Source organism: Aspergillus uvarum, assembly GCF_003184745.1.
Source record: "Aspergillus uvarum CBS 121591 unplaced genomic scaffold BO82scaffold_65, whole genome shotgun sequence".
Classification (NCBI taxonomy): domain Eukaryota; kingdom Fungi; phylum Ascomycota; class Eurotiomycetes; order Eurotiales; family Aspergillaceae; genus Aspergillus; species Aspergillus uvarum.
Window position 1 is genome coordinate 1 of NW_020291362.1, and position 22,609 is coordinate 22,609.

A 22,609-nucleotide genomic window follows, 5' to 3' on the forward strand; every position below is an offset into this window, starting at 1 on the left:
CACCACGCTGATCTAGGGAGAGGATCCATCGTACAAGCGATTCTTCTTCATTGTAGGTCAACTTATGTGAGTTCGCGCGCGTGTCATGTCGAAAGGTATGGCCTTTTAGTCTTCTCCGGAGGGTAGGTTCAGGGACATTGTAAACACGCGCCGCTTCTCGTACAGATAATTTTTCCCGTTTTTTTAATTCAGAGATTGCAAGTAATATCCTCCCCTCTTGTTCTAGAGAATCTTTTGGATTTTGACGCACTTTTGGTGGCATGGTTGCTAATTGAATTTGGTGAGTATTTCAACCACGGGCAAAATGCGCGGAGGTGCGTCACTCGCTTGCGCGCGTCGCTCGCTTACCGATTACGTTAGAATGCTGAATCAGCAAAATACATACCACGTGACTGCGGCTCCGCGGAGTCGGCTTGGCGCGCGGTGCGCCCGTCGCCCGTTCTCGTCGCGTTTATTCTTCGCCGCCCTTCCAAAGCTTCTCCGGAATCCCCACATAGATTGATTTTCTAATCGCCTGGCTTGAAAAAGGATTCCTTACTTTACCTACCTACCTACCTACCTACCTAGTAATTCCAACCAAACGCTTCCACATCCCCTCTTTTCATCTCTTTCCATTATCATAGCATTTATACCTACTCCCAGAAGAAAGATCATGGCCGATGTTCGCTCATTACTCCGCAATGAGCTCGCCACCCGCAAGGGCTCCTCTCAGACAGGGAGCACGGGCAACCGTGTAACCAAGAAAAGAAAGGTAGATCCCGCAGACGACCCGATGCGCAAGAGGGTCAGGTCGGCCGGCGCAGAATCCAATTCAGCGGCGGGGCATATGACGATACAGCCACCGAGCGCGACAGCCATCGAGGAGGAACACGAGGAGGAGTACGAACAATTAGACGAGGAAGTCGCCAGCCCCGAAGCCCCGTCAGACGCTCCCATCGAGCACGAGCCCTCCGAGCCGGTGGGCCAAACATCAGAAATCCCTGCTGGGGCAGACCCAGCATCACTTCCTCAAACCGTGGATGAGGATGAGTGGGCGGCTTTTGAGCGCGAGGTGGTGGCGCCAACTCGCATGCCACACCGGCCCGCGGCGCTGACCGCGACGGCAACCATCTCAGCAGCGCCCCTCACCGCGGAAGAGATTGCTGCACAGCAGCAACGCGAATCTGAGACGATAGGCAAGAACCGCGAGGTGGAGGCGGAGGGGGAGCGGGAGGATGCGGCGCGCTTCATGGAGAACGAGTTCGACGAGATGGACCAGCTAGAGGAGCGCCTCAAGCGCCTCAAACAAAAACGCGAAGAGCTGCGGCAACTTAGACCTACCGAGGACGTCACAGTGCAAGATATGGATAAATCTCCATCCGCGGGCCCTGCGCCGCAGGATGAGCTGGGCTACGCTGGACGCCGTCACGAGAATGAAGAAGAACAGGATGATGATGATGATGATGACGACGACGACGACGACGATGACGATGATGATTGGGACAACTGGAGGTTCCGGTAATTACTGGGGTCAGGGTTCAGGCGTGGGACATAAAACAACGGCGTCATTTCACAAAGAGGGAGGTCCAGAACTTTTCTAAAAACTTACAATGATACCCCATGAGCTATGTGCGATCATACAAGATTGCTACTAATCATCTTAATCCGCCACAGTATTGGCAGCGCGAGTGCTGTCCTGTTAGCTTACTTGCTCTTTCATACCTCCCCATCTGCGCTTGCTTGTATGGCAGGGCATATTACGCCCGCATAGCTGAATCATAAGCGTCGTGTGATTGATCCTTTAGATAGAGACAGAAATGATTCAACCTGTATCTTACAGTCATCTAATGTCGTGATTATCCTATACATGATTTGCACTTCACAAAAGCTCCCTATGACCCTTCAGGTCTGGAAGATTGTTCCTCTGCCTCCAGGTAGCTGCGCAGGCCGCCCTTGTTGACTTGCATAGCTTCCTCAAGCTCAACCTCACCTTCTCGTAGGAGATGTTTGCCACGGATAAGTTCGCCCTTCTGCTTCCGCTTTTCGTCTTCAACTTGTTTTTCACGTTCCGCCAGAGCCCTCTCACGCTTTTCGCGCTCCACTCTCTTTCGCTCCAGCTCTTCCCTTTCCTCGGCGGTGAGGTTATCCTCTGGCGCCGGAGGCAATGTCGAGATGTACGTCTCGATAAGCGGATCACGTACTTTGGGAGCTAGTGCGATGTATCTGAGATCGGTAATGATAGATGTGGGGAGCGCTTCGAGGTTGGATGATTTGTGCAATTCATGCAAAGGCACAGATTTGAGCAGAGCTGAAAGATCGGATTTTCGACTGCTTTCGGGCTGCTTCATTCGAGATACCAGGTCGCGGTAGAACTTCTCCCGGTCTTTGTCCGAAAGCTGTGGGTCTTTCATCTCTGGCTCTTTCCTATGTTTCCGTTTGAACTCTGGCCAGTACAATTTTGGGGTTGCGTGTTCCTGCAAGAATGACAGGTATTTTATGCGTGGGTCTTTCTTCTCTTGCTTCTGCTTGCGCTCCTTGATTTCTTGGATACGATCGCGACTCCAGTTCGACCAGACGTCGCGACGCGTTTTCATGTTCGGGAGAACAGTATAGCGGCTGTCGTTGATGATGTGGCCTTCTTCAATGATCTTCTCCCAGGTCGTGAAGGGATTGATATGGAAATCGTCGAGGAGGTCACGGAATAGAGCCGTAGCATCCTCCTCCGTGAGCGGCAGACCTTCAGCACCCTCTTCCCAACCCTCCTCGCCTGGTTCGCCATACTCGCCGGGGTCAAGACCGTAATCTTCTCCCATCGCTGCCAACTGATATTCCATATCTTCCTCGGTGAATTCCACAGGTTGTGGGTGACCTTCATCCTCATCGGTCTTCGGTCGTTTGAAAGGTTGGTCTTCATCCTCGTCGTCCGTAACCTCGACTTCCTCATACTCATCGCTGTCCTCCTCGGCGTGTGCTGGGGGCCCGCTTGCCGAAACCTCGGCTTCCTGTTTCTCCCCTGAACTGCCCTCTGCATGTTCCAGGTCTCGAACATCCTGGATATCTTCACCCCGTTCCTTTCTCGCCAGTACCTCTTGTTCCAAGCGATCGAACTCGAGAACCCCTTTCATCACCTCGGGAGGGATTTTCCACAAACTCTCGTTTGTTTCCGGATTGTGAACAAATCGTCTTCCGAGTTTCGTCTTCACAAGCACCCACGGCGCGCATCCTGGTACTGCGTGCTTTTTCTTGGGCCTGTCTTCAGGCCCCCGGCGTCGGCGATCATAGTTGCTTCTTCCGCCACGGAAATTCCCTTGGCCCTGAGTTCCTTGCTGCTGTCCATATTGAGGGATGGCATTGGAGCCAGTTCCACCGAGGCCGAATCCGTGAGGCGCATACGGAGTAGAAGAGAATGGAGGCAGTGTGTCTATGTTCGTGTTGAATGTGGGTTGTTGCGGCGTTATTGTCGGCGGTTGGGGTTGGGTCGGAACTGGTAGGGGTCTGGTGTAGGTGGATTGCTTGGTTTGCGCATTGTAATAGTATGTATGTCCTAGTTCAAATTAGGAATGGGACTTAAGCGACTCTGTTTGGATGAGCAAACCTGTAGGAGCTTTATGTTCGGTCCATCCTGGAGGTAGCGGAGGAGGTGGGGTATATGTCGACCTTAGCATGGTGAAATATGATTATGCAATGCGAGTTCCACTCAAATGGATTTTAGATACATAAATTGAGTAAAGATGTTTTATCAGATAATCGAAGAATTTTTAGCCAGATGGTTGAAGGCTGGAAGCGCCGTTGAAAGATAATTTGCGCCAGTGTCGCGGAGAGCTTCGCATGGAATCTCGGGGTGGTCCGAGCTTGGCGGACGGATGGTCAAGTCAGCCCGGGCGGGCTGGCTGGTGGACGCGCCAGGGCGAAGTTGCCTGGTCGGTCACTCACTCGCTCACTTCCAACGGGAGCTCATCCGACCTTCCACAGCACAGCTTGCTCGGCATCTCCCTTCACCTTCTCCCCATCACAACTCCGCTCATTCCCACCCTCTCTCTTTGCTTGACATACACAACTGGAATCTTTCGTTAGTTGTTAAATTAGTCCAAGATGTCAAGAAGATACGATTCCAGAGTATGCTTGTTCCCCCGATGATTAATTGTTCTTTAGGAAGCTTCCTAGCTGACCCGATGACGTTCTTCGACAGACAACCATCTTCTCCCCCGAAGGTCGACTGTACCAGGTTGAGTATGCGTTAGAAGCCATCTCGCACGCCGGTACTGCTCTGGGTATTCTGGCCAAGGATGGAATCGTCCTTGCCGCGGAGAAGAAGGTCACCAGCAAGCTGCTCGAGCAGGACACATCTGCCGAGAAGCTGTACACACTGAACGAGTATGCAGCCCTTATCCTACCGCTCCTTACTGGCCTAACATTTTGGGCAGCAACATGATCTGTGCCGTTGCTGGTATGACGGCAGATGCGAACATCCTGATCAACTACGCCCGACAAGCCGCTCAGCGGTACCTCCTTACCTACAACGAAGAGATCCCTTGCGAGCAACTTGTCCGTCGGTTGTGCGATCTGAAACAAGGATATACCCAGCACGGTGGTCTTCGTCCCTTCGGTGTGTCGTTCATCTATGCGGGTTATGACCCTCTTCGGCAGTTCCAGTTGTACCAGAGCAACCCTAGCGGTAACTACGGTGGTTGGAAAGCGACCAGCGTGGGTGCCAACAACGCAAGTGCCCAAAGTTTGCTCAAGCAAGACTACAAGGAGGACTGCGATCTGAAGGAGGCCTGCGCCATGGCGGTGAAGGTCTTGAGCAAGACGATGGACTCAACGAAGTTGAGCAGTGAGAAGAGTAAGTGGTTCCTTTCCGGATCCTACAAACTGTATCGCAGCCGCATCATCTGCTAACATGCACATTTCAAATAGTCGAATTCGCGACGGTGGGAAGAACGCCTGAAGGCAAGATCTATCACCATCTGTGGAGCGCCGATGAGATTAATGCTCTATTGAAAGAACACGGATTGGCCAAGGTTGACGATGAGCCCGAGGCTGGTGAGATCAAATAAATGAGTGAATGACAGCTTTCTGCTTTTTGACCAAGATAATATCATTTGTTTCCATTGACCAAACGTTCTTCAGCTATACATCCGTAGGCTTTGCACCGCTCATAGGCATGTAGCTTGCTAGGAGAGACCTGCATCAAATCATGGCACACAGAACACTTCCCTGAAGCTGCACCTGAAGCGTAACTGACGTTGTCGACGGGTGACGTGGCAAGCGGCGATATCAAGCTGGCTCCCGGACAATTCATTGTACATTTGTCCTCTCGTGTGTCTGAGGGACATCCGATCCGGTTCTTCACAGATCTCCGAAGATGAATGGTCCACGTAGCTGACGAAGACCTCATTGACATTGGGCGCCTGAACAAACGAAGGGCTTCCCTGAGCCCAGGGTGCCACATTCCTTTCCTATATAAATATGACGCCCCGATATCAGACCACATTTTCGTCCAGTGCCTATTTTATACAAGTTATGGGCGAAAGGGCATCCTGCAGTTTTTTATGTCGAATATTGGCTGTATCCTGGCCCTGGGTGCAGCACATTCGGTTGATCCATTATAAGCACGAATACGCAAGGCAGGGCCACGTCCAGACCATATATCTCAGAACATCACAGCGGAGCTTGGTTGGAGGTCAGCAAGGAGCCAACTTTGACGGATTGATGTCGTGGTGCTGAATTCATCCATCACCGGGGGCTGGCAGTTGACAGACTGGGACAGGACGCCTCTAACCCAAACAGGAGGGCCATCACGTGGCGATTGCCGAAACGCGGGGTTTGGTCTATATCCCTCCATTGATCCAGCTCTCTATATCTCTAAACCCATCGTTCGTCCGCAACTCTCACTGTTCTCTATCATGACGCCAGGGCAACTACCTCGACTTATAGGGCCTCCTTTACAGAAGGAACAATTTATACTGTAATTGACAGCATTGATGCCCCCTCCAGCGAACAATTGCTATGGTGAAACGGTCTTCTGGCTTTGATGAGCCGCTCATCAACATCGGCGCTTACGGTGTGGAACTTCTACCGAGGGATGGCGCCTGGAATTGCCAGATGTTCAGCATTTGAAACACCCTTATTGGATCTGATCTCTTTTGCTCAGGACCTTATGCTCAAAATGAAAACTATCCGCCGACCATTGTGTGGCTGCAGCCTGAAAAGACGAGTTTGAAATGAACAATGGTCGAGTTCACATAATGTGACACATTGACAGTGAGACCCAGGGGCTAACCACCAAAGATACAAACAAGAAGAATGGCCGAAGCATAACCAATGAGGGAATCTGAAATTCGAAGAAAAGAAACAGCATTTGGCTCACAACATTCTCACCCCATTTTCTCACCGCAGATTACCATGCCCTCCTATGACAGTGCTCGCTGCTTGTCTTGCTTCTCTCTCTCCAGCTGGAAGATCTCTCTATCGAGCTCCTTGATCAGATTCTGACTTCGTTCCATGGAAGCTACGAGAGTGCCTCCCTCTCGCTTCCATCGAGTCAATCTGTCCACCTCGGCGTTTCGCCGCCGCACCTTGGTATCAATCTTATCGCACAGGCGGCATTTCGCCTTCTCGTTGAAGGTCTCATTCACAAGTCTCATGCCACACGTCTCGCCCGTGCGGTACTCGTAATTGCAACGGTGAGCGAAGTTGGTCCAACTCCAGTCACCGCATGAAAACTTCCTCTGGTTGTAGAAGCACATATCTTATTCTTGCTGTCAGCTAATGGTTTTCTAGGGGCTGGATGAAACTCACTCTCCGTTGCTGCAGCTTGCGGTTTCAAGTGTCTGGCTTGTGTTCTATTGGTCCGCTCCAAGATCCTGCCGCCGTGCTGAGATTTGATAGGCTAAGCTTGCACAAGACTCTTGAAGGTTGAAGGTTGCCTTAGAATTGAAACACCTTTAATCAACAACAAAGTCTTATTTCAAATGGTTATTCTTGAAGAAGCAGAGTGTGAAACGGTTATTGATTCAGAATTCGAGGAGGGGACGGCCTCCGTGGCCCTATTTATGTTTCGTCAAAAGCGTTCATGTTACAAGACGACCAATTATCGTCCCATGCCCATCAATTGTCGATCGAATTCAGCTCAGCATCCGATGGCTTGTCGACTACGGCGTTCTATCATCACACCCACACCACCCCATTCAGTGGTTTCGCGGTTGGCTATGCTGGAATTTCCCTGACTGTGGAGACACGAAATATCCACACCCTTCCTGTTCGGGGCAACTGTAATCACCGGGTGATTCACAAATGCATACATCCTGCTGTCGTGTTCTCTCATCCAGCCCGTGTTGAAAATCCCTCATTCGCTATGAATGATCTCTTTTGGCCTTTGTCCTGTTAGCTCGGATTATTGCTGCAGCCTGAGATGCTCCATTGATCGTCCCCGCTTCGTCTATGGCTTTCCGCTGCGTACGAACCGGAATTCAGGAATCAACCAAACCATCCGCTTGCTGCTGAATCAAAGCTCCTGCATGAGACAGTCTTTTTTACTTTTGTGCCAGCTGTCATGCTGTCCGTCTTACATCGAAGGCCTTTTCCTTCCCGTTGAACGGCAACCTAACATTTCGGCATTGAGGGGATAGGAAACTACGGGTGCCGTTTGAAACGTCAGTGTGATCACCTAGTCTGGTTTGTTACATGCTCTCCCATCCATGATATCGTGACGACTTGCTCACGACCAATTAGTTCAATCGCAAGCAATTCTAGTGGCATACATTCTGCAACGGAGTCATGCCGAGAAAGAAGCCGGATTCTAGATTCAATCCGCTTCTGGGTGCATTTTTCTTTTTCGAACTTCTAGCTGCCAGCCTGCCCAATAGGCCAGGGTTCCGTTGTCTGGCTGCAACACTAATAAGTCTCTTTAGCCAATTTGTTGGACACTGATCGATCTTTCGCAGATGGACTAACCTTCGTGCCTGTGACCGTCTCGTATACTCCGCATGCTTCCGTCTGGTCATCACTTACCAAGGAAATTCTCTTCGCTCCATCCATGGTGGCGAAAGACGCGTCACTGGAAGACCTCGATTGGCACCTGGTTTATCCTTGGACATGACCCTTTAGAGTGAACATGACTTGCATTTGCATGGCGAGCTCAGGCTTCTATGAGGGACCGATTCTCTTCAGCTGATCTCCCACATCTGCAGAGGAATAATCCCGCATGTGCCCCCGCTCAGGTGCAGGGTTTATCTTCATTTACTTGCTTTGCTCCGCTGAAACGATAGGATATCATTTGTGCTCATCAGCCATGGCAAATACCGACTGTGGTACGGTGCACCTACAGTTGAATCCATGCAGCTGCATTAGAGCTCGGAGACTCACTGACGTGGCACCCTTCGTCTGGCTCAATTGCTCAATATTCGAGTCTGCTGTGCTGATGGAGGACTGTTCTCAACTGGAAACTGATCATTACGATGTTAGAAGGGCTCTGAGGCTGTCAATTTCGCTTTGACTTGCCTCCGACTCGGCGAATAGGGGCTCAATACTCCCACATCTCCGCTTGTCCGGACATCCTAGAAGAAAATTGCCTGGAAGGCTCTTACTTGTCTGCCTGTAGCATTGAGCATCAAATCATCGGCTGGTGCGCTCTGGCGTCCGCTACACTGGGTGGACGAGCATAGATCCATGGACTGATAGCGGTTGCCAACTCAGCAGCTGCCGGATTTGGCTGACCACCGCCATGATGAAATCGCATCGATAACACACCGTGCATTGAATTCAGACTTTTCCTCCCACCGGGTGCCAGAGCGCGATTTGCCACCCATCTGCCTCTTCTCGCAGGCTGTCTTACTTCGGATGTTTCTAATCCAGCCTCGCCTGTGGCGATTGCACATTGGAAACAAGGATTCGGGGCCTACGGATCTGAAAAGAAAATGGCCTTCCTAGACCGGCCGATTCCCTTTCAGTACCCCCAAAACTACTGGGTGATTTTCTGGCTGCAACAGCTCGATTAATTCCAGCTGCATACTACAATAACTTTCACTTATACTTCTGACGACGTTGAAATTGGATTTTGAGACCCACCCACGCGCACCACTATGCTGGGTTCCTTCAATCCCGTGATTGTAACGTGACCGGCTTCTTCTGCGCTTCTGCGCGTACCTTTTTCTCTTGCAGTCAACAAATGGAACCTGCGAAACAAGTATTGGGGGCATTAAGGTGAGAACGCACTCTTTGCTGTTTCGAGACCACGGACCGAGATTGGTCCATTTTCGAAAGGCTATTAAATAGCGTCAGCGCTCCATATCCAATGAAGTTCACCAGCTGACAGGCTGCTCGGGAGGTGCATGCAAGCTAAGAAGATCCCTGTCGCGATATCTTGAGCCCATGAGAAACACGCATTAACAAAACTAGTATGGATGAATTCCGGGTCCTCGCATCTGCAAGTTGGCACCTGAAGTTGTTTCCCTGCGGGATCTAGGCTTGGGCTACGAAAGGTGCGTCCTGCATAGTTTAGACCCCTGCTCCTAGCCTAAACCTTGCTCTCCTCTTGAAGTCGAATGGCGGGCCAAGTATGTTCGGGTAGTTCTACGATTGCACTTTCCTCTTCGAGTCAGGACATTTGCAAGTCACAGCATGGTCGATAACGACCCGGCCCTATGCATAGTGTCTCAATTCAATTGTGGACAGGCCGGGCATCTAGACAGTTCTCATTCTACGCAAGCCTTGCGTGAAGGTGTTGGTCCCAGCGGAGAGAACCGCCTCGAAGGTGATATTATATTCTGGTACCGAGATGCACGAGGACTGTGCCCATCACACTCCAAGAATCGGCCGAGGATCATGTCAGGTATGTGATAATTGACGTGGCATATCGGGCAGACTTCGTCGACGGTTTTACAGAAACTACTACCATCCGGCAAATAAGTTTCTTTCTTAGCAGCTATTCTCAGAGTGTTACGTCCATCTCTCAGCAGATTCTAGTCGATCTGACATTGAGCATTACAGCAAGCCGTATATACTATCTTTTGCATAGTCTTCGCGTACGTCAATTCGGCATTGTCAAGAAAAAGCTAGTCGTAAAGCTACCGTAAGTTGAGGTAAATGCACTTGATTTCACCTGCAAAATATCATTCCACAGATCGCATCGTCTTCTGCAAAGTAAATATCCACGTAAAACCAGATGGTCAATTCCTGGGTCGAATAAAATAGACATGCATTGCTTGCGATGGCACAATGCCCGGTATATTCACGTCACGTGGTAGCCATGTCCTCTGCAGTACCGATGACGTCAACATGATGAGGGCGAGCGGCGGGCATTCCACCTTCCAATTCCCTCTCTCCCTCCCTCACATCGATCTTGTTCTTCCATCATACCTTTTCAATCCCATCTAATACTGCTCAAGTCCTCATTCATCTGTAAGTTCCTCAAATTCCTCCAAGAAACGAGCCGCATTGACTCAGCGACAAATACACTCATACCTCGCGCTTCCAGTACTACAAGACTATACATACTGTACCATTCGACATATTTCAATTGCTCCATTTCTCCCAATTCCCGAATTCTATTGCCAAACCAATACACTATTAAACATCAATCATGTTCAAACAAATCACAATCATCAACCGGAGCGCTCTCCGCCAGAGCAGCAGCAGCAACATCATCCAGCCCCTTCGGCAGACCCCCGCCGCCGCAGCCCTGAACCCTAAGACGCAACGAACCTTTCACTCCATTCCCGCGCTCCGCACGTCCCAAGGTCAACGCAAAGAGATGAAGTCCGGCGACCGAAACGTGTTGGACCCGCAGCCCTCGGAATTTTCCAAGACCGGCACCGACCAGGAGGTCTCGCAGCACGACGCGGCCTTCGACCCCTCGAAGACCTCGCCGGAGAGCCAGATCGAGGCGGCGCAGGAGGAGACCAACCAGAGCGGTAAAGTCAGCAACCCGCTGAACGTCAGCGGCGCGAACAAGGGCGTCAGCGAGGGGCGGGATCCCACGGAGGGGGCCCCGGAGCGGAACGCGGATCGGGAGGCGTCGAGCAAGCGAGGCCAGACGAAGAAGGGGAAGGAGGTGAATGATTGGAATAAGAAGTATTGATAGAAGAGAGATCTCTGTCATACCTACTTTGTAATAGAAGCGTGATATAATTGCCTGTCATCGAATTGTTCTGGTTCTTGCGGCTGTATGTGGTAACGATAGTTGTATTAAGAGATATATAATTGACTTGGAACTCCTATCCCAGTCCAGTCCTTCAATCACAACTTTGGTTCCCATGAACACATAAAAATAATGCACAACTAATATTACACCAACTCCAGAAAGCCAGGGGGTACAATGCTGCGAAGCTGGTCCATGATGTTTCTTTCTTTCTACTCCTTACCCAACTGAAGGATCTCGCTCCCATGCAGCGTCCAGACCTTTTCACTTCCCGCAGGGACATCGCCCTCCAGCACCTTGAGGCCGGCATTGACAGCGGCACGGCCGATGACATCCGCATCCTGCGCCCATCCGTCCTTCAGGCTGGAGTGAACCTTTCCCAGGAGACCCGCGAACCCACGCACCACCGCCTCGGTCGGGCGACTCTCCTGGCGCTGCCCGCCGATCAGCCCAGGCCGCAAGATGACGGTCCGCTCGAAGCCCAGCGCCTTGACGTCCTCCTCGATCTCCCCCTTCATCCGCGGGTAGGCGAAGAACGAGCCCTTGTCGGCGCCCGACGAGGAGATCAGCACGTACACTTTGACGCCGGCGTCGCGCGCCGCGCGCGCCGTCTCGACGTTCAGGCCGTGCTCGATCTTGTACTGGTTGTCGAACCCGCCGGCGGCAGCGCGGGTGGTGCCGAAGGCGGAGATATAGATGCTAGGGGTCGGGGTCAGCGACGCGAGCTGCTCGGCCCACTTGGAGGTGTCGTCGGAGACAAAGGTGGTGAGCTTCTCCTGCGGCGCGGCTGTGGCAGGCTGCGGCGTGCGGCGGGAGATCGTGTCCACGCGGGCGATAGAGGGGTTTTTGAGGAGGCTGGTGAGAATAAAGCTCCCCTGGAAAATTGCGATTAGTATATAAGTGAGCAGAGTCTTTCTCGGAGCCTCCCATATACATCGCGACAGTCTAGAGCAGGGATGTATCAAGGGAGAACAACACGGGCCTTGGCGTGAGCCTAAAAAGAGCTTGTTTGCTCAGGACTGTACGTACCACCATGCCAGTAGAACCGAGTAGAGCAACGTTGGCCATTATGCTGACTGTATGTAATGGATTCAGAATGGGATCAGTGGCTGGATACAGTAAATTGTGGGATTCAGTCTCCTGCAATGCAGCTTGAAAGGAAATGCGCCGGGATGACGTGTATTGGGGAGATCAGCGGGTCCAACACTAATTGAGAATCCATGCCTCAGGCACCAAGACCCCTCACGTGCCCACTGCCCAGGCCCATGGTTCCTTGCATTAGTAATGCGGGGAAGTCGGCCGAAAGCGGAGAGATTCTGCCCTGAGGTCCCGCCTCCGATCCTCCAATTTTTTATCGATAAGAAATTGCGTGATTGCCACTAGCCGGATAAGGCATGATCCCCCTGGGCTTTTCTATACGGCGGCGACGGGCTTTTTATCCCCCCCTCATTGCCCTCGTCTTTCCTCCACTCATTCTCTCTTTTTCTCTTTCTTGTCTTCACCTAAGAGTTATCGGTTGTGTGACACCGGTATCCAGGCAAGAATTCCTCACAATGGGTGCCTCTTCCCCAGCCTTGTCCGCCCTCAGCGGTCCTACCTATGTGACCGCCCAGACCCTCATTCAGCAGGTCGCATACCTCCTCAGTGATAAGATCTTCTCTTACTCTCCTGAGTCATTCGATCTGGATGCTGCTCTCCGCCAGTGGGCTTCCAGCCAGGAGACCAATGCCAATGGCGAATACCCCGAGATCAAGGCCATGGAGACCCGCCAGGGTGCCGGTAACATCGCTCTCGGTTACATTTTCTCTCAGGACTTCGACCTGAAGAAGCGCCACGTCCCTCAGGGTATCGTTGCCTCATCGGCTACCCTCCCCTACATGCGTGCCGCGTTGGAGCAACTCTCGCTGCTCTACTCCGTGGCTAGCCCTGTTGCTGCACATGTTGCCGCTGTCGACTATGCCGGCGAAGACGGCCTTGTCTCCGACTATGCCACTGCCCTCACCCTCGCGGAGGAGCTTGGACTGGGTCTGGTTTCCAGCGCCTCTGCCCACGAATCGCAGCACATGGCCCTCCTGACCACTCTGCTCGCCTCTGTCCTGCCTTCCGTGCACATCTATGACGGTGTGCGCGTTGGCCGGGAGCACACTCGTGTCATCGACATCCTCGATCAGGCCGGCCTTGCTCGCACGTACGAATCTGTCCGTAAGACTCTGGAGGATTCCCGCAGCCGCCACCTTGACAATCAGGGCAAGCTTTTGGAGCTCCTTCAGTCTTTGAACGGTGAGCTCGGAACTGACTACGGTCTTTTCGAGTACCATGGCCATGCCGAACCCGTCTCCGTTCTGGTTGCCTTCGGTACCGTCGAGGCATCCCTCACTGCCCAGATTGCCCGCTCTCTCGCCAAGGACGGTGTTCGCGTGGGTGTCGTGAATGTCCGTGTCTACCGTCCTTTCGTGGAAGAAGAGTTCCTGCGCGTGCTGCCCAAGTCTGTGAAGACTGTCGGTGTTCTGGGACAAGTTGCCAACGAGCAGGCCGTTCAAGAACAGGGTGTTCGTTCCGCCCTTTATGAGGACGTTCTTGCTGCTCTCACCTTTGCTACCGACCGTGAGCAGGCCCCGACCGCCGTGGACATCAAGTACCCCCGCTCTCAGCGTTGGGATCTGATCAACACTGCCGCTGCTTTCCAGCTTATCCACGAGAAGCCTATTGTCCAGTTCAGCGCCGAGACTGAGCCCCTCCAGCTTTTGGACCCGTCCGCTGTTCAGGAATACTCTTTCTGGGACACTGACAACTCCGTTGGCGGTGATATCGCAACTGTTCTCTCCCAGGCTTTGGCTGCCGACTCCGCCAGCAATGTCACTACCAGCAAGGCCCATGATAATCTGATTCAAGGAGGAGTTGTCCGCGTCGATATCCGCAAGAGCTCCAAGATCTTGGACGCTCCTTACTCCGTCACTGCCGCCGACACCACCTTCGTCGGAGACCTCAAGCTTTTGGGAGACATTGATGTTGTCGCTTCTGTCAAGGCTGGCGGCAAGATCATTGTCAACGCTCCTGGCGTGAAGGACGATGAGCTGGAAAAGAAGCTGCCTGTTGCCTTCAGACAGTCCATCGCCGAGAGCGGAATCACCCTTTACTTCGTTGACCCCTCCGCTGCCGGAGAGTCTGTCTCCGAGTCCTCTGTCATTCAGGTCGCCTTTTTGCGCGTGGCTCTGCCCACTCAAGAATCGGTTGGCATCAAGAAGCTGGCCTCGATTGTGGGCAATGCTGATGCTTTGGAGAGTGTCAGCAAGGACCTCGAGAAGGTCCTTCGCCAGATCGAAGTCCCTGAGTCCTGGAAGACTCCCGAGGAGGGAGCCCAGATTCCTCAGTTGCCCAAGGACATCTCTCCCAACAGCTTTGTTGCCTTCGACAAGGAAGAGAGCGAGCCTGCTTCCTACCTCAAGGACTGGGAGGCCGCTGCCAAGGGCTTGGCCTTCAAGGAGGCCTATGAGACCAAGACTGTCCTCCGTCCTGATCTTGCTACAAAGACCTTCACGGTCCACGTGAAGGAGAACAGACGCTTGACCCCTGTCACCTATGATCGTAACATCTTCCACATTGAGTTCGACCTGGGCGACTCTGGACTCAAGTACGACATCGGTGAGGCACTGGGTGTCCACGCCGAGAACGACACCAACGATGTTCTCGAGTTCATCAAATTCTATGGCCTCAACGCCGATGACATTGTGGAGGTGCCCAGCCGTGAGGACCCCGCTGTTCTTGAGAATCGCACTGTTTACCAGGCGCTGGTCCAGAACATCGATATCTTCGGTCGCCCTCCCAAGCGCTTCTACGAAGCCCTTGCCGAGTTCGCCGATGACGAGAAGGAGAAGACCGATCTCCGCACCCTCGGCGGCCCCGAAGGTGCCGTGGAGTTCAAGCGCCGTGCTGAGGTCGACACTGTCAGCTTCGCCGACATCCTTTTGGAATACCCCTCTGCCCACCCTGATTTCCACGACCTGATCCGCATCGTCGGCCCCATGAAGCGTCGTGAGTACTCCATCGCCTCGTGCCAGAAAGTCACCCCCACCACCGTGGCTCTCATGATCGTCGCCGTTACCTGGACCGATCCCCGTGGCCGTGACCGCTTCGGCCAGGCAACCCGTTACCTGAGCCGCCTGCAACCCGGCACCCCTATCACCGTCAGCGTCAAGTCCAGCGTGATGAAGCTGCCCCCCAAGTCCACTCAGCCCCTGATCATGGCTGGTCTGGGAACCGGGTTGGCTCCCTTCCGTGCCTTCGTCCAGCACCGGGCCCTTGAGAAGGCTCAGGGCAAGGAGATCGGCGCCGTTCTGCTATACATGGGTTCTCGTCACCAGCGCGAGGAGTACTGCTATGGTGAGGAGTGGGAGGCCTACCAGGAGGCCGGTGTCATCACCGTCCTCGGTCGCGCCTTCTCCCGTGACCAGCCCGAGAAGATCTACATCCAGGACCGCATGCGCCAGACGCTGCCCGAGATTGTCCAGGCCTACATCCGCGAGGAGGGTGCATTCTACCTCTGCGGCCCGACTTGGCCCGTGCCCGACGTCACCGCCGTCCTCGAGGAGGCCATCGCTATCGAGGCCAAGGCCCAGGGCAAGAAGGTCGAGCCCCACAAGGAGATCGAGAAGCTCAAGGACGAGGAGAGATACGTCCTGGAGGTGTACTAGAGTTGACGATGGGATGCGATGATGGTAAAAAGGATGAAACGCTTTCTGTATATTTTCAAAAGCACGAGGGTCGGCCGATGAGCTGGCCTTCCTGTCTGAGTTTAGCGCTGTTTCGCATCTAGAACATCCGACAGGATTTCACTTGGATAGACTTGCCAAATCAACCAGTTCAGAGTGTTCAATCATATCAATCTTATTAAACTTCGAAGTATAATTGTCATAATCCATCAAATTGTGCTAGTGTTTGTCTCGCCCAAGGCCCGGACAAAGGGGTCAACAGTACGTGGCACACCTACATGCTTCAGCAACATGTCAACTGCACTGGAATTAAGATCGTTTAACAAGCCCGACATATAATCCTTCATTACGATTTGCGTAGCCCACTACGGAAGCCGAGTCAGCGATCCTGCATTTGGAGCCGCAAGTGACGGTTTCAGGCGCTTCCACTGCGGTGCCCGTCCTTTGGCCACGCCCGGCTTTCTCCTGCTCGAGGGAAGCGGGATCTTGATGCAAACCAGCCTATTCTCTTGCTCAAGGTGTCCAATTCTAGGAGCCTGGAATCCGGCACATCCTATGACCATCGCCTTGAGTGTCCTGTCGACAGGACGGTGCTGGACAAGCTCCGCCAGAGCGGCGACCAGCCGTTCCGTAGTATGTGCGTCCGGTCCCTCGACGATGAGGAAACATTGCTCCACTCGGGCGAGAGTGGTGAGCAGCCGCTCCAAAAGTTTTTTCTCGTGGTGATGCCCAGGGCCATTGCTGGCGGGTGGGCTGTCGATAGGCTCCGGAGTGTACCCTACTGCTGTGGCGGATAGACATTGACTAAGGAGGGATTCGAGTATATCGATATTGCGGCTGCTTTGCGAGCGGAAGAGCGGGGAAGAGAAGCCATAAAGCACAGTGTGTTGGCTGGAGGTTGTCGACCGGAGGAAGTCCGCCATCTCAACCGCCAAATCCACGGCGCGGGGATGCGCGGCGGCGCATGCTGCCTCGCAGACGAGGAGGGATGAGCCGGATGCAGATCCGATCCAGTCTTGCAATGAATGGAGAACTGGAAGGGCGTCGCTAGGCCACGGGTTCCAGAATTGGCGTCGTCGGGCCAGAATACACCGCTCGGTAAGACGCTCTGATTCAGCCGAGGTGCTTCGTCTCGGTTGTTCAATGGTGGCTGGAATTGGGTTCTGTGCCGACAGCAGATGATGATGATTACTGGGTGCTTCGGCTGAAGGAGGTGTAGTCGGGCGTAGCGATGGTGGCTTCTCCGTGCTCGAGTAGTAATCTTGTTCTGTATGATGGTTGTACGAGGGCTCTGGTGAATACTTAGCACTGGTGCTAAGACGCCTGACGTAGGATAAGAGGACCTTGGCATATGCTGCCGCCGTCGCAGCGGCGTACTCTTGCCACGCTTTGTTCTTGTGAGCATCTGCGTAGTCGCAGATGCCGCGGATGACCAGGCACGGGATTGTGTTCATCACACCGGCCGCTTCCATCTCCACGCAGAGAATCTGGTGTCGAGTTCCCAATTGGTCCCGGACTGTTGAGCTCTTCACGACCTGGTTACCCGATGCGATCACACCATAGAATATCCGGGGGTGGTCATGATCGCGCTGCAGTCGGTCTACCAACGGACAGGCGCATTCCTTCGGCCCGTCCTTACTGGATATGCTGTGCAAGGCGTCTGACTGGTGCAATGAATCATTCTTTGCGCCAGGACTGCGGTAGGAAGGATTGCGCGCTGCGATCTGGTGCAGAAGAGCTCGAAGAAAATTTGGAGGGAGATCAGGATCGGATGTGAGGTTACTGATTGCCTTCATTAGGACACGTGGGGGTCGTGTTAAGACCCCCACGGCTTGAAAGGAGCCACCCTCCATGGTTTTGCCCAGATCATACTGGACTACCCCGGAGTGTGTCTCAGTCGGCTGACTGACCACCACATCTCCAAGGCGAACGTCGTGAGTTCTCGAGGGGACCCCGCCTCCAATTCCTACCAGCAGACAGAACCGGAGGGCAGGAAAGCTGCGGTGCATGTTCGACGCAACGTCGGCGGCGGAATTCGTGCCATACTCGCCTTGTGGGAGGCACGCGGCGACAACATCATGGTGCCCGATCCTGCCGAAAACATAGCTATTGGTATCATTAGGATCGAGGTGAACTTGGGGGTCTTGGTATCGGGTGTCGAAAAGCGCTCGTATAGCATAGAGCTCTTTTGGCAGTGCAGAAACCAGACCGACGGTGTAATCATTCTGGTACATTGCCGCTTGTGTAAGATCAATCCTATTGACCAAGGGAGCCAATACCCCGCTTGATGTACAGAACGCTGATCGCTCCGTGGTCAGCTGATTGACCAGCAGGGTTCTTCCTGCAAGTAAGACGGTGCTCAAATGATTCCAGAGAAGCACCCCCTCGAAACACAGACTGAAGAGCTTCAAGCACTCGTGGAATGAATATTTAAGGGCTTGGACCCATGTCAAATATCACTTTACCTTCCTCCAAAGAGCCGCCAGCCGAGATTCTGGACCTCGGTTCCTTTCAGAAGTAGGAGGACCAAGTCTATTGACTGCAGCCTTCATCAAAAGGCATCGAACTACCGCACCGGTCTTTGTTCAGGTGTGAGCGCCACGACGAAGCGTGTCTCACCGACAAACAGGGGAATGGTAGTCCAGTCAGAGCGCAGTAGCTCATCCGAGCACGAATTGGCTGAGGAAGCACCGACGAGACCAAGAGTAAGGTTCCAGACCGGTAAGCATGAATTCCAAGAGGGGGTTCCAGGGAAGCCCAGTCGAGCCACTGTGAAGCGACAAGCCGACACACTCGAATCAAATCACGAACTAGAGATCCTACCAAAGCGGCGAGACCTCAAAGCAGACTCGGGGCGCATGCCTACCAACACTCAGTCTGCTGGAGGGAATGTGGATAGCACAGCCGTCAATCAACGGATATCACAACTAAAGTCGGAGATTGCAGCCTTGGAAGCGCTAAAACGCCGACAAGTCCCTCAAGAATGGCGCGTAATTCACCGGGTACATCGTCCCAAGAAAGATGCTGGATCATCCAACGCAACATTCGAGGTTTTCCATTACCTGGACCAACCCAGATGGTATGGTGGCATAGCGTACCACGAGCCACTGGCTGGTACCGAGCCCATTCTGCATATGGGAGCATACCTCGAGCGACATTCAGAGCTCTCCTTTGTGGTCTTCCGAGATTACGGCAAGGATAGAGCTGACGGAAATCACTTCTCGACGGTGGGTCAAACCCATCCGTACCCGTCAGATGAAGCGTATCCATCGCCATGTATGGAGTCGACATTATTCGTCTATCCTAAACTAGTAGAAGCCATGAATCGGTTCCTGCGATCATTACCGCCGAACAACGGGATCCCATTGCGGCTGGAGAAGTCCTGGGATCAGGAGCTGCAGGCTCCTTACCTCGCGATATACCATCACTGGGAGCAGTTCATCTCCATGAGGAAATCACTTCCCGAGCGCGTGCAGGGACCGTGGAACATGTTTGTGCAATATGTGCAAGAAGGCTTTCATTCAGAACATGCGCGAGTACGGGCCCAGTTTGAGCAAGGCTTAGTGTGTGCCCGATTCCTTAAGTACTTGATCAAGCCGGGGGACATCCTCTATATTCCAGGTCACAGGTTGGTGGAGGCAGTCCAAGCCGAATCATCGCTGTATGGATTGGACAGTTATCCGGAGAAAAAGGTTCTCCTATCGCAGGATAACGAGGCCAAGGCGAGGAATGACACGCTGAACTCAAGCCAGCAGCGAGGATGTCTTCAGCTATCATGGTCCATAGAGGTTGCATTTTGGTCATTCCAGATCTCGTTTCGCCGGCAGCGGCAAGTTCAACGACTCAATATTGCCCGCGATGTTGAGGAAATATTTCCTATAGGCTCACTGGACTTTTATCCTCTCAAGTTTGCAGGCCCGAGTGTCGAGCAGAGACTCCGCGAGCGGGGAGTCTCATTTTGGAAATGTCGACGGCGACGATATGTGGAGTACGGCAAAGATGGCGGTCTTCAAGCATGGAGCAGTATCAAATCGAGGTACATGATCGATCCAGTCACCTACCAGCGAATGCACAGGACTCAAGTGGCCGGAGAGACGTCCATGGCTTATGCCGATCTACCCGACCACATCCTCTCCCAAGACCAATGCCCCGAGCACCCTTTCCCTCTGCTGCTGCCCCGTGTCGTGCAAGGGTACAACCTGATAGAGAAAGTCTGGATCGATCTCGAGGTTGAACACATCAGTGACGTACGGTGGAACACCCAGGCGTTCGAGAACCTGGTGACCGAGGAGCAGACGAAGGATCTCCTCGAGGCCCTTGTGAGGAACCAGCTGAGCATCGAAACAAGCACAGACCTGATCTCTGGAAAGGGCAATGGGCTGATCATCCTTCTCCACGGCGGACCGGGCACGGGGAAGACCTACACTGCTGAGAGTGTGGCCGACTATGCGCGGAAGCCCCTCTACCGGGTTACCTGCGGCGACATTGGCACCCGGCCGGCCGACGTGGAAAAGTACCTGGAGACTGTGCTGCGGCTGGGCCGCATCTGGGGCTGCGTAGTGCTCCTGGACGAGGCCGATATCTTCCTCGAAGAGCGGACGTTGGCCGACCTCGAGCGCAACGCCCTCGTGTCCGTCTTCCTCCGCGTCCTCGAGTATTACAACGGCATCCTGATCCTGACCTCCAACCGAGTCGGCCACTTTGACGAGGCATTCCGCTCGCGCATCCAGCTAGCCCTCCATTACGAGAGTCTGGGGCCCGATCAACGCCATCAGATCTGGACCAACTTCATCAAACACCTGCGCGCGTCGGAGGCCTGCAGCATGGACTTTGACGACCTGGTTCTGCACATCAACGACTTGAGCATGTACGAGATGAATGGGCGACAGATCCGTAATGCGATCACAACCGCTCGGCAGCTCGCGGAGTTCAAGAAGAAGAGATTGAATTACGAGATGATAAAGAAGGTGATCATGGTAACTGGACGATTCGACCGCTACCTGCAGGGAGTCAAACAGTTGGAGTCCGTGAAGGAGGGGACTGTGGATGACACACTAGCGAGAGAAGCAGGTACGAGGTGAGTAATTAGTAGAACGAAGCAATCAAACCAAAGCCAACTTCCATCTTTTGTGAATCTATGGGGTATATCTGCTATATTCTTTCAAGGTCCTCATATCGTCCCCAAATGACAGACCACACACGCGCACCCAAAGGAAAGAAATCTAGCTTCGTGCAGCCAAAACGGAAAGCAAGCATTCCCAGACATAAACAGCTCTGAACACGAAACACATCGTAACATATCATATACATACACAAATCAGCCCAAGTACTCCAGCCCCAAGCAAATTATGGTACGTAGGGCGTTCCTCAAGCCCGACCCATGGCCCCCAACTTCGTCTTCCCGTAGGCTCCACCCTTCTCCTTCCTCAGCTCCAACGCCCGCCGATAGGGCGGCGCCGTAGGCGGCTGCACGGGGTCGAGGCTAACGTGATCCGGCGGCAGGGCATACGAGGCATCCGAGTCCCACGCCGAGAGATCACCGCACGCGATGAAGCGCGGGATCCAGCGGTTCTCGACGGAGAACTTCTCGGCGAGGGGCTTATACGCCAACGGCTCTGGGACAGCGGACGCCAGCGACTCCGGGTGGAGCAGGCGCGCGCTGTCGTCATGGATGAGCGTCGTGTTGGCTGGGGCCGGATGGTTCACTTGCACGGGTGCCGCAGGGGTCTCATCTGCCACCTCAACGGCCACGTTGTTGCCACCTGCGGAGGACGCAGGAGCCGTCACGGCGACACCGCCGAAGACCGGGTTCTTGAGCGCCTCCATGCCCTTCAGTCCGTCATGGATGGACGGCGGGATAAAGCCCTCGCAGACCACAAAGGCCTCCAGACTGCTGGCACGGCTGCTCCGCGGCTTGGCGACGCTGACCTTCTCGAAGACGGTGCGCAGCTGCGCGTACAGGAGATCCACGTCGCGGCCGCGGAAGATCTTGGCGACGAATTTGCCGCCGGGGCGAAGGACGCCCAGGGCGAGGTTGAGGGCGGAGTAGAGGAGTTGCGATTGGATGTAGATGTCTAGATCGTGAAGGCCGGTCACGTCGGGGGCGCCGTCGGAGATGACAAGGTCGACGGGGTGCGGAGGTCGGACAGCGGTCGGGGTGGGGGTGGTGGAGGGGGAGGAGTTGTCAGCGCTGCTGGTAGTGGTGGATTCGTAGGCTTCGGGGTCCAGGGCTCGCAGGAGAAGAGGAATGGTGGAGGGGTGGGTGATGTCGGCTTTGAGGGTCGTGATGCCCTCCAGGGGAGCCATGGGCTGCAGATCGATCGAGACGATCTTGACGTTCTTGCGCGGCTTCAGCTCCTCTGCCTCCGATGTCGTCTCATCCTCGTTCGCGGATTGTGACTCGGTGCTGCTTCCATCGCTCTGGACCCGTTCGAGGGCCTCCTTCTCCCGGCGTTTTTTCTCAACCCAAGCGCGGCGCCCAAAACTCTCGCCCTTGATCAGTACGCGACTCAGGACCTGACTCCAGCTGCCGGGGGCAGCGCACAGATCGACGACGCGGGTCACCTTTTCCGGGTTCTCGTGCTCGAATAGGTCGAATTGCTCGTCAATCTGGATCAGCTTGAAGGCGGAGCGGGCGCGCCAATTCTGCTCCTTTGCCAGGCGGTAGTAGGCGTCGCGCTTGTCCTTGGAGGATTTACCCATACTGAGTCAGACCGTGAACAATGCGATTGAAGGTAAAGGTTGGGGAGTGCAAGTCAGATCCAAGCAGGCAAATGGAGGG

At 53.8% G+C, this 22,609-nt stretch overlaps 11 protein-coding genes across 11 annotated transcripts; 5 read left to right on the forward strand and 6 right to left on the reverse strand.

Moving 5' to 3' along the window:
• The first annotated feature begins 492 nt into the window (after positions 1–492).
• Positions 493–1,831, forward strand: BO82DRAFT_358023 (uncharacterized protein). Its single transcript, XM_025636170.1, has one exon. It carries the CDS (start codon positions 653–655, stop codon positions 1,499–1,501), a length of 849 nt encoding a protein of 282 aa, XP_025487847.1. The 5' UTR covers positions 493–652; the 3' UTR covers positions 1,502–1,831.
• BO82DRAFT_319084 (FF domain protein) lies at positions 1,792–3,752 on the reverse strand. The gene is made up of 2 exons (XM_025632663.1): positions 3,575–3,752; positions 1,792–3,523 (listed from the first exon to the last, which is right to left on the reverse strand). Exons 1-2 carry the CDS (start codon positions 3,642–3,644, stop codon positions 1,872–1,874), a joined length of 1,722 nt encoding a protein of 573 aa, XP_025487848.1. The 5' UTR covers positions 3,645–3,752; the 3' UTR covers positions 1,792–1,871.
• A 168-nt stretch (positions 3,753–3,920) lies between these two features.
• Positions 3,921–5,096, forward strand: pre9 (proteasome core particle subunit alpha 3). The gene is made up of 4 exons (XM_025636171.1): positions 3,921–4,095; positions 4,169–4,353; positions 4,404–4,822; positions 4,897–5,096. Exons 1-4 carry the CDS (start codon positions 4,072–4,074, stop codon positions 5,034–5,036), a joined length of 768 nt encoding a protein of 255 aa, XP_025487849.1. The 5' UTR covers positions 3,921–4,071; the 3' UTR covers positions 5,037–5,096.
• A 1,007-nt stretch (positions 5,097–6,103) lies between these two features.
• BO82DRAFT_344338 (uncharacterized protein) lies at positions 6,104–6,984 on the reverse strand. The gene is made up of 2 exons (XM_025633656.1): positions 6,781–6,984; positions 6,104–6,730 (listed from the first exon to the last, which is right to left on the reverse strand). The coding sequence occupies exon 2, from the start codon at positions 6,726–6,728 to the stop codon at positions 6,393–6,395; it is 336 nt and encodes a 111-aa protein (XP_025487850.1). The 5' UTR covers positions 6,729–6,730; positions 6,781–6,984; the 3' UTR covers positions 6,104–6,392.
• Positions 6,985–8,127: 1,143 nt separating this feature from the next.
• On the reverse strand, positions 8,128–8,875 carry BO82DRAFT_293212 (uncharacterized protein; the record flags this gene model as incomplete). The annotated part of the gene is made up of 3 exons (XM_025631785.1): positions 8,128–8,214; positions 8,629–8,679; positions 8,729–8,875. Coding segments are annotated over 3 exons (285 nt in total), but the record flags the coding sequence as incomplete, so codon positions are not given.
• A 1,441-nt stretch (positions 8,876–10,316) lies between these two features.
• Positions 10,317–11,202, forward strand: BO82DRAFT_358028 (uncharacterized protein). Its single transcript, XM_025636172.1, has 2 exons — positions 10,317–10,380; positions 10,457–11,202. The coding sequence occupies exon 2, from the start codon at positions 10,562–10,564 to the stop codon at positions 11,057–11,059; it is 498 nt and encodes a 165-aa protein (XP_025487852.1). The 5' UTR covers positions 10,317–10,380; positions 10,457–10,561; the 3' UTR covers positions 11,060–11,202.
• BO82DRAFT_319098 (uncharacterized protein) lies at positions 11,186–12,187 on the reverse strand (the record flags this gene model as incomplete). The annotated part of the gene is made up of 2 exons (XM_025632664.1): positions 11,186–11,994; positions 12,149–12,187. The coding sequence occupies 2 exons, from the start codon at positions 12,185–12,187 to the stop codon at positions 11,332–11,334; spliced, it is 702 nt and encodes a 233-aa protein (XP_025487853.1). The 3' UTR covers positions 11,186–11,331.
• A 396-nt stretch (positions 12,188–12,583) lies between these two features.
• BO82DRAFT_358030 (sulfite reductase subunit alpha) lies at positions 12,584–16,013 on the forward strand. Its single transcript, XM_025636173.1, has one exon. It carries the CDS (start codon positions 12,673–12,675, stop codon positions 15,808–15,810), a length of 3,138 nt encoding a protein of 1,045 aa, XP_025487854.1. The 5' UTR covers positions 12,584–12,672; the 3' UTR covers positions 15,811–16,013.
• Positions 16,014–17,016: 1,003 nt separating this feature from the next.
• On the reverse strand, positions 17,017–18,062 carry BO82DRAFT_377815 (purine and uridine phosphorylase; the record flags this gene model as incomplete). Its single annotated transcript, XM_025637602.1, has 2 exons — positions 17,017–17,095; positions 17,131–18,062. The coding sequence occupies 2 exons, from the start codon at positions 18,060–18,062 to the stop codon at positions 17,017–17,019; spliced, it is 1,011 nt and encodes a 336-aa protein (XP_025487855.1).
• A 1,866-nt stretch (positions 18,063–19,928) lies between these two features.
• On the forward strand, positions 19,929–20,909 carry BO82DRAFT_293131 (P-loop containing nucleoside triphosphate hydrolase protein; the record flags this gene model as incomplete). The annotated part of the gene is made up of 1 exon (XM_025631784.1): positions 19,929–20,909. The coding sequence occupies one exon, from the start codon at positions 19,929–19,931 to the stop codon at positions 20,907–20,909; it is 981 nt and encodes a 326-aa protein (XP_025487856.1).
• Positions 20,910–20,937: 28 nt separating this feature from the next.
• Positions 20,938–22,607, reverse strand: BO82DRAFT_358032 (tRNA methyltransferase TRM7). Its single transcript, XM_025636174.1, has one exon. It carries the CDS (start codon positions 22,528–22,530, stop codon positions 21,196–21,198), a length of 1,335 nt encoding a protein of 444 aa, XP_025487857.1. The 5' UTR covers positions 22,531–22,607; the 3' UTR covers positions 20,938–21,195.
• Positions 22,608–22,609: the final 2 nt, after the last annotated feature.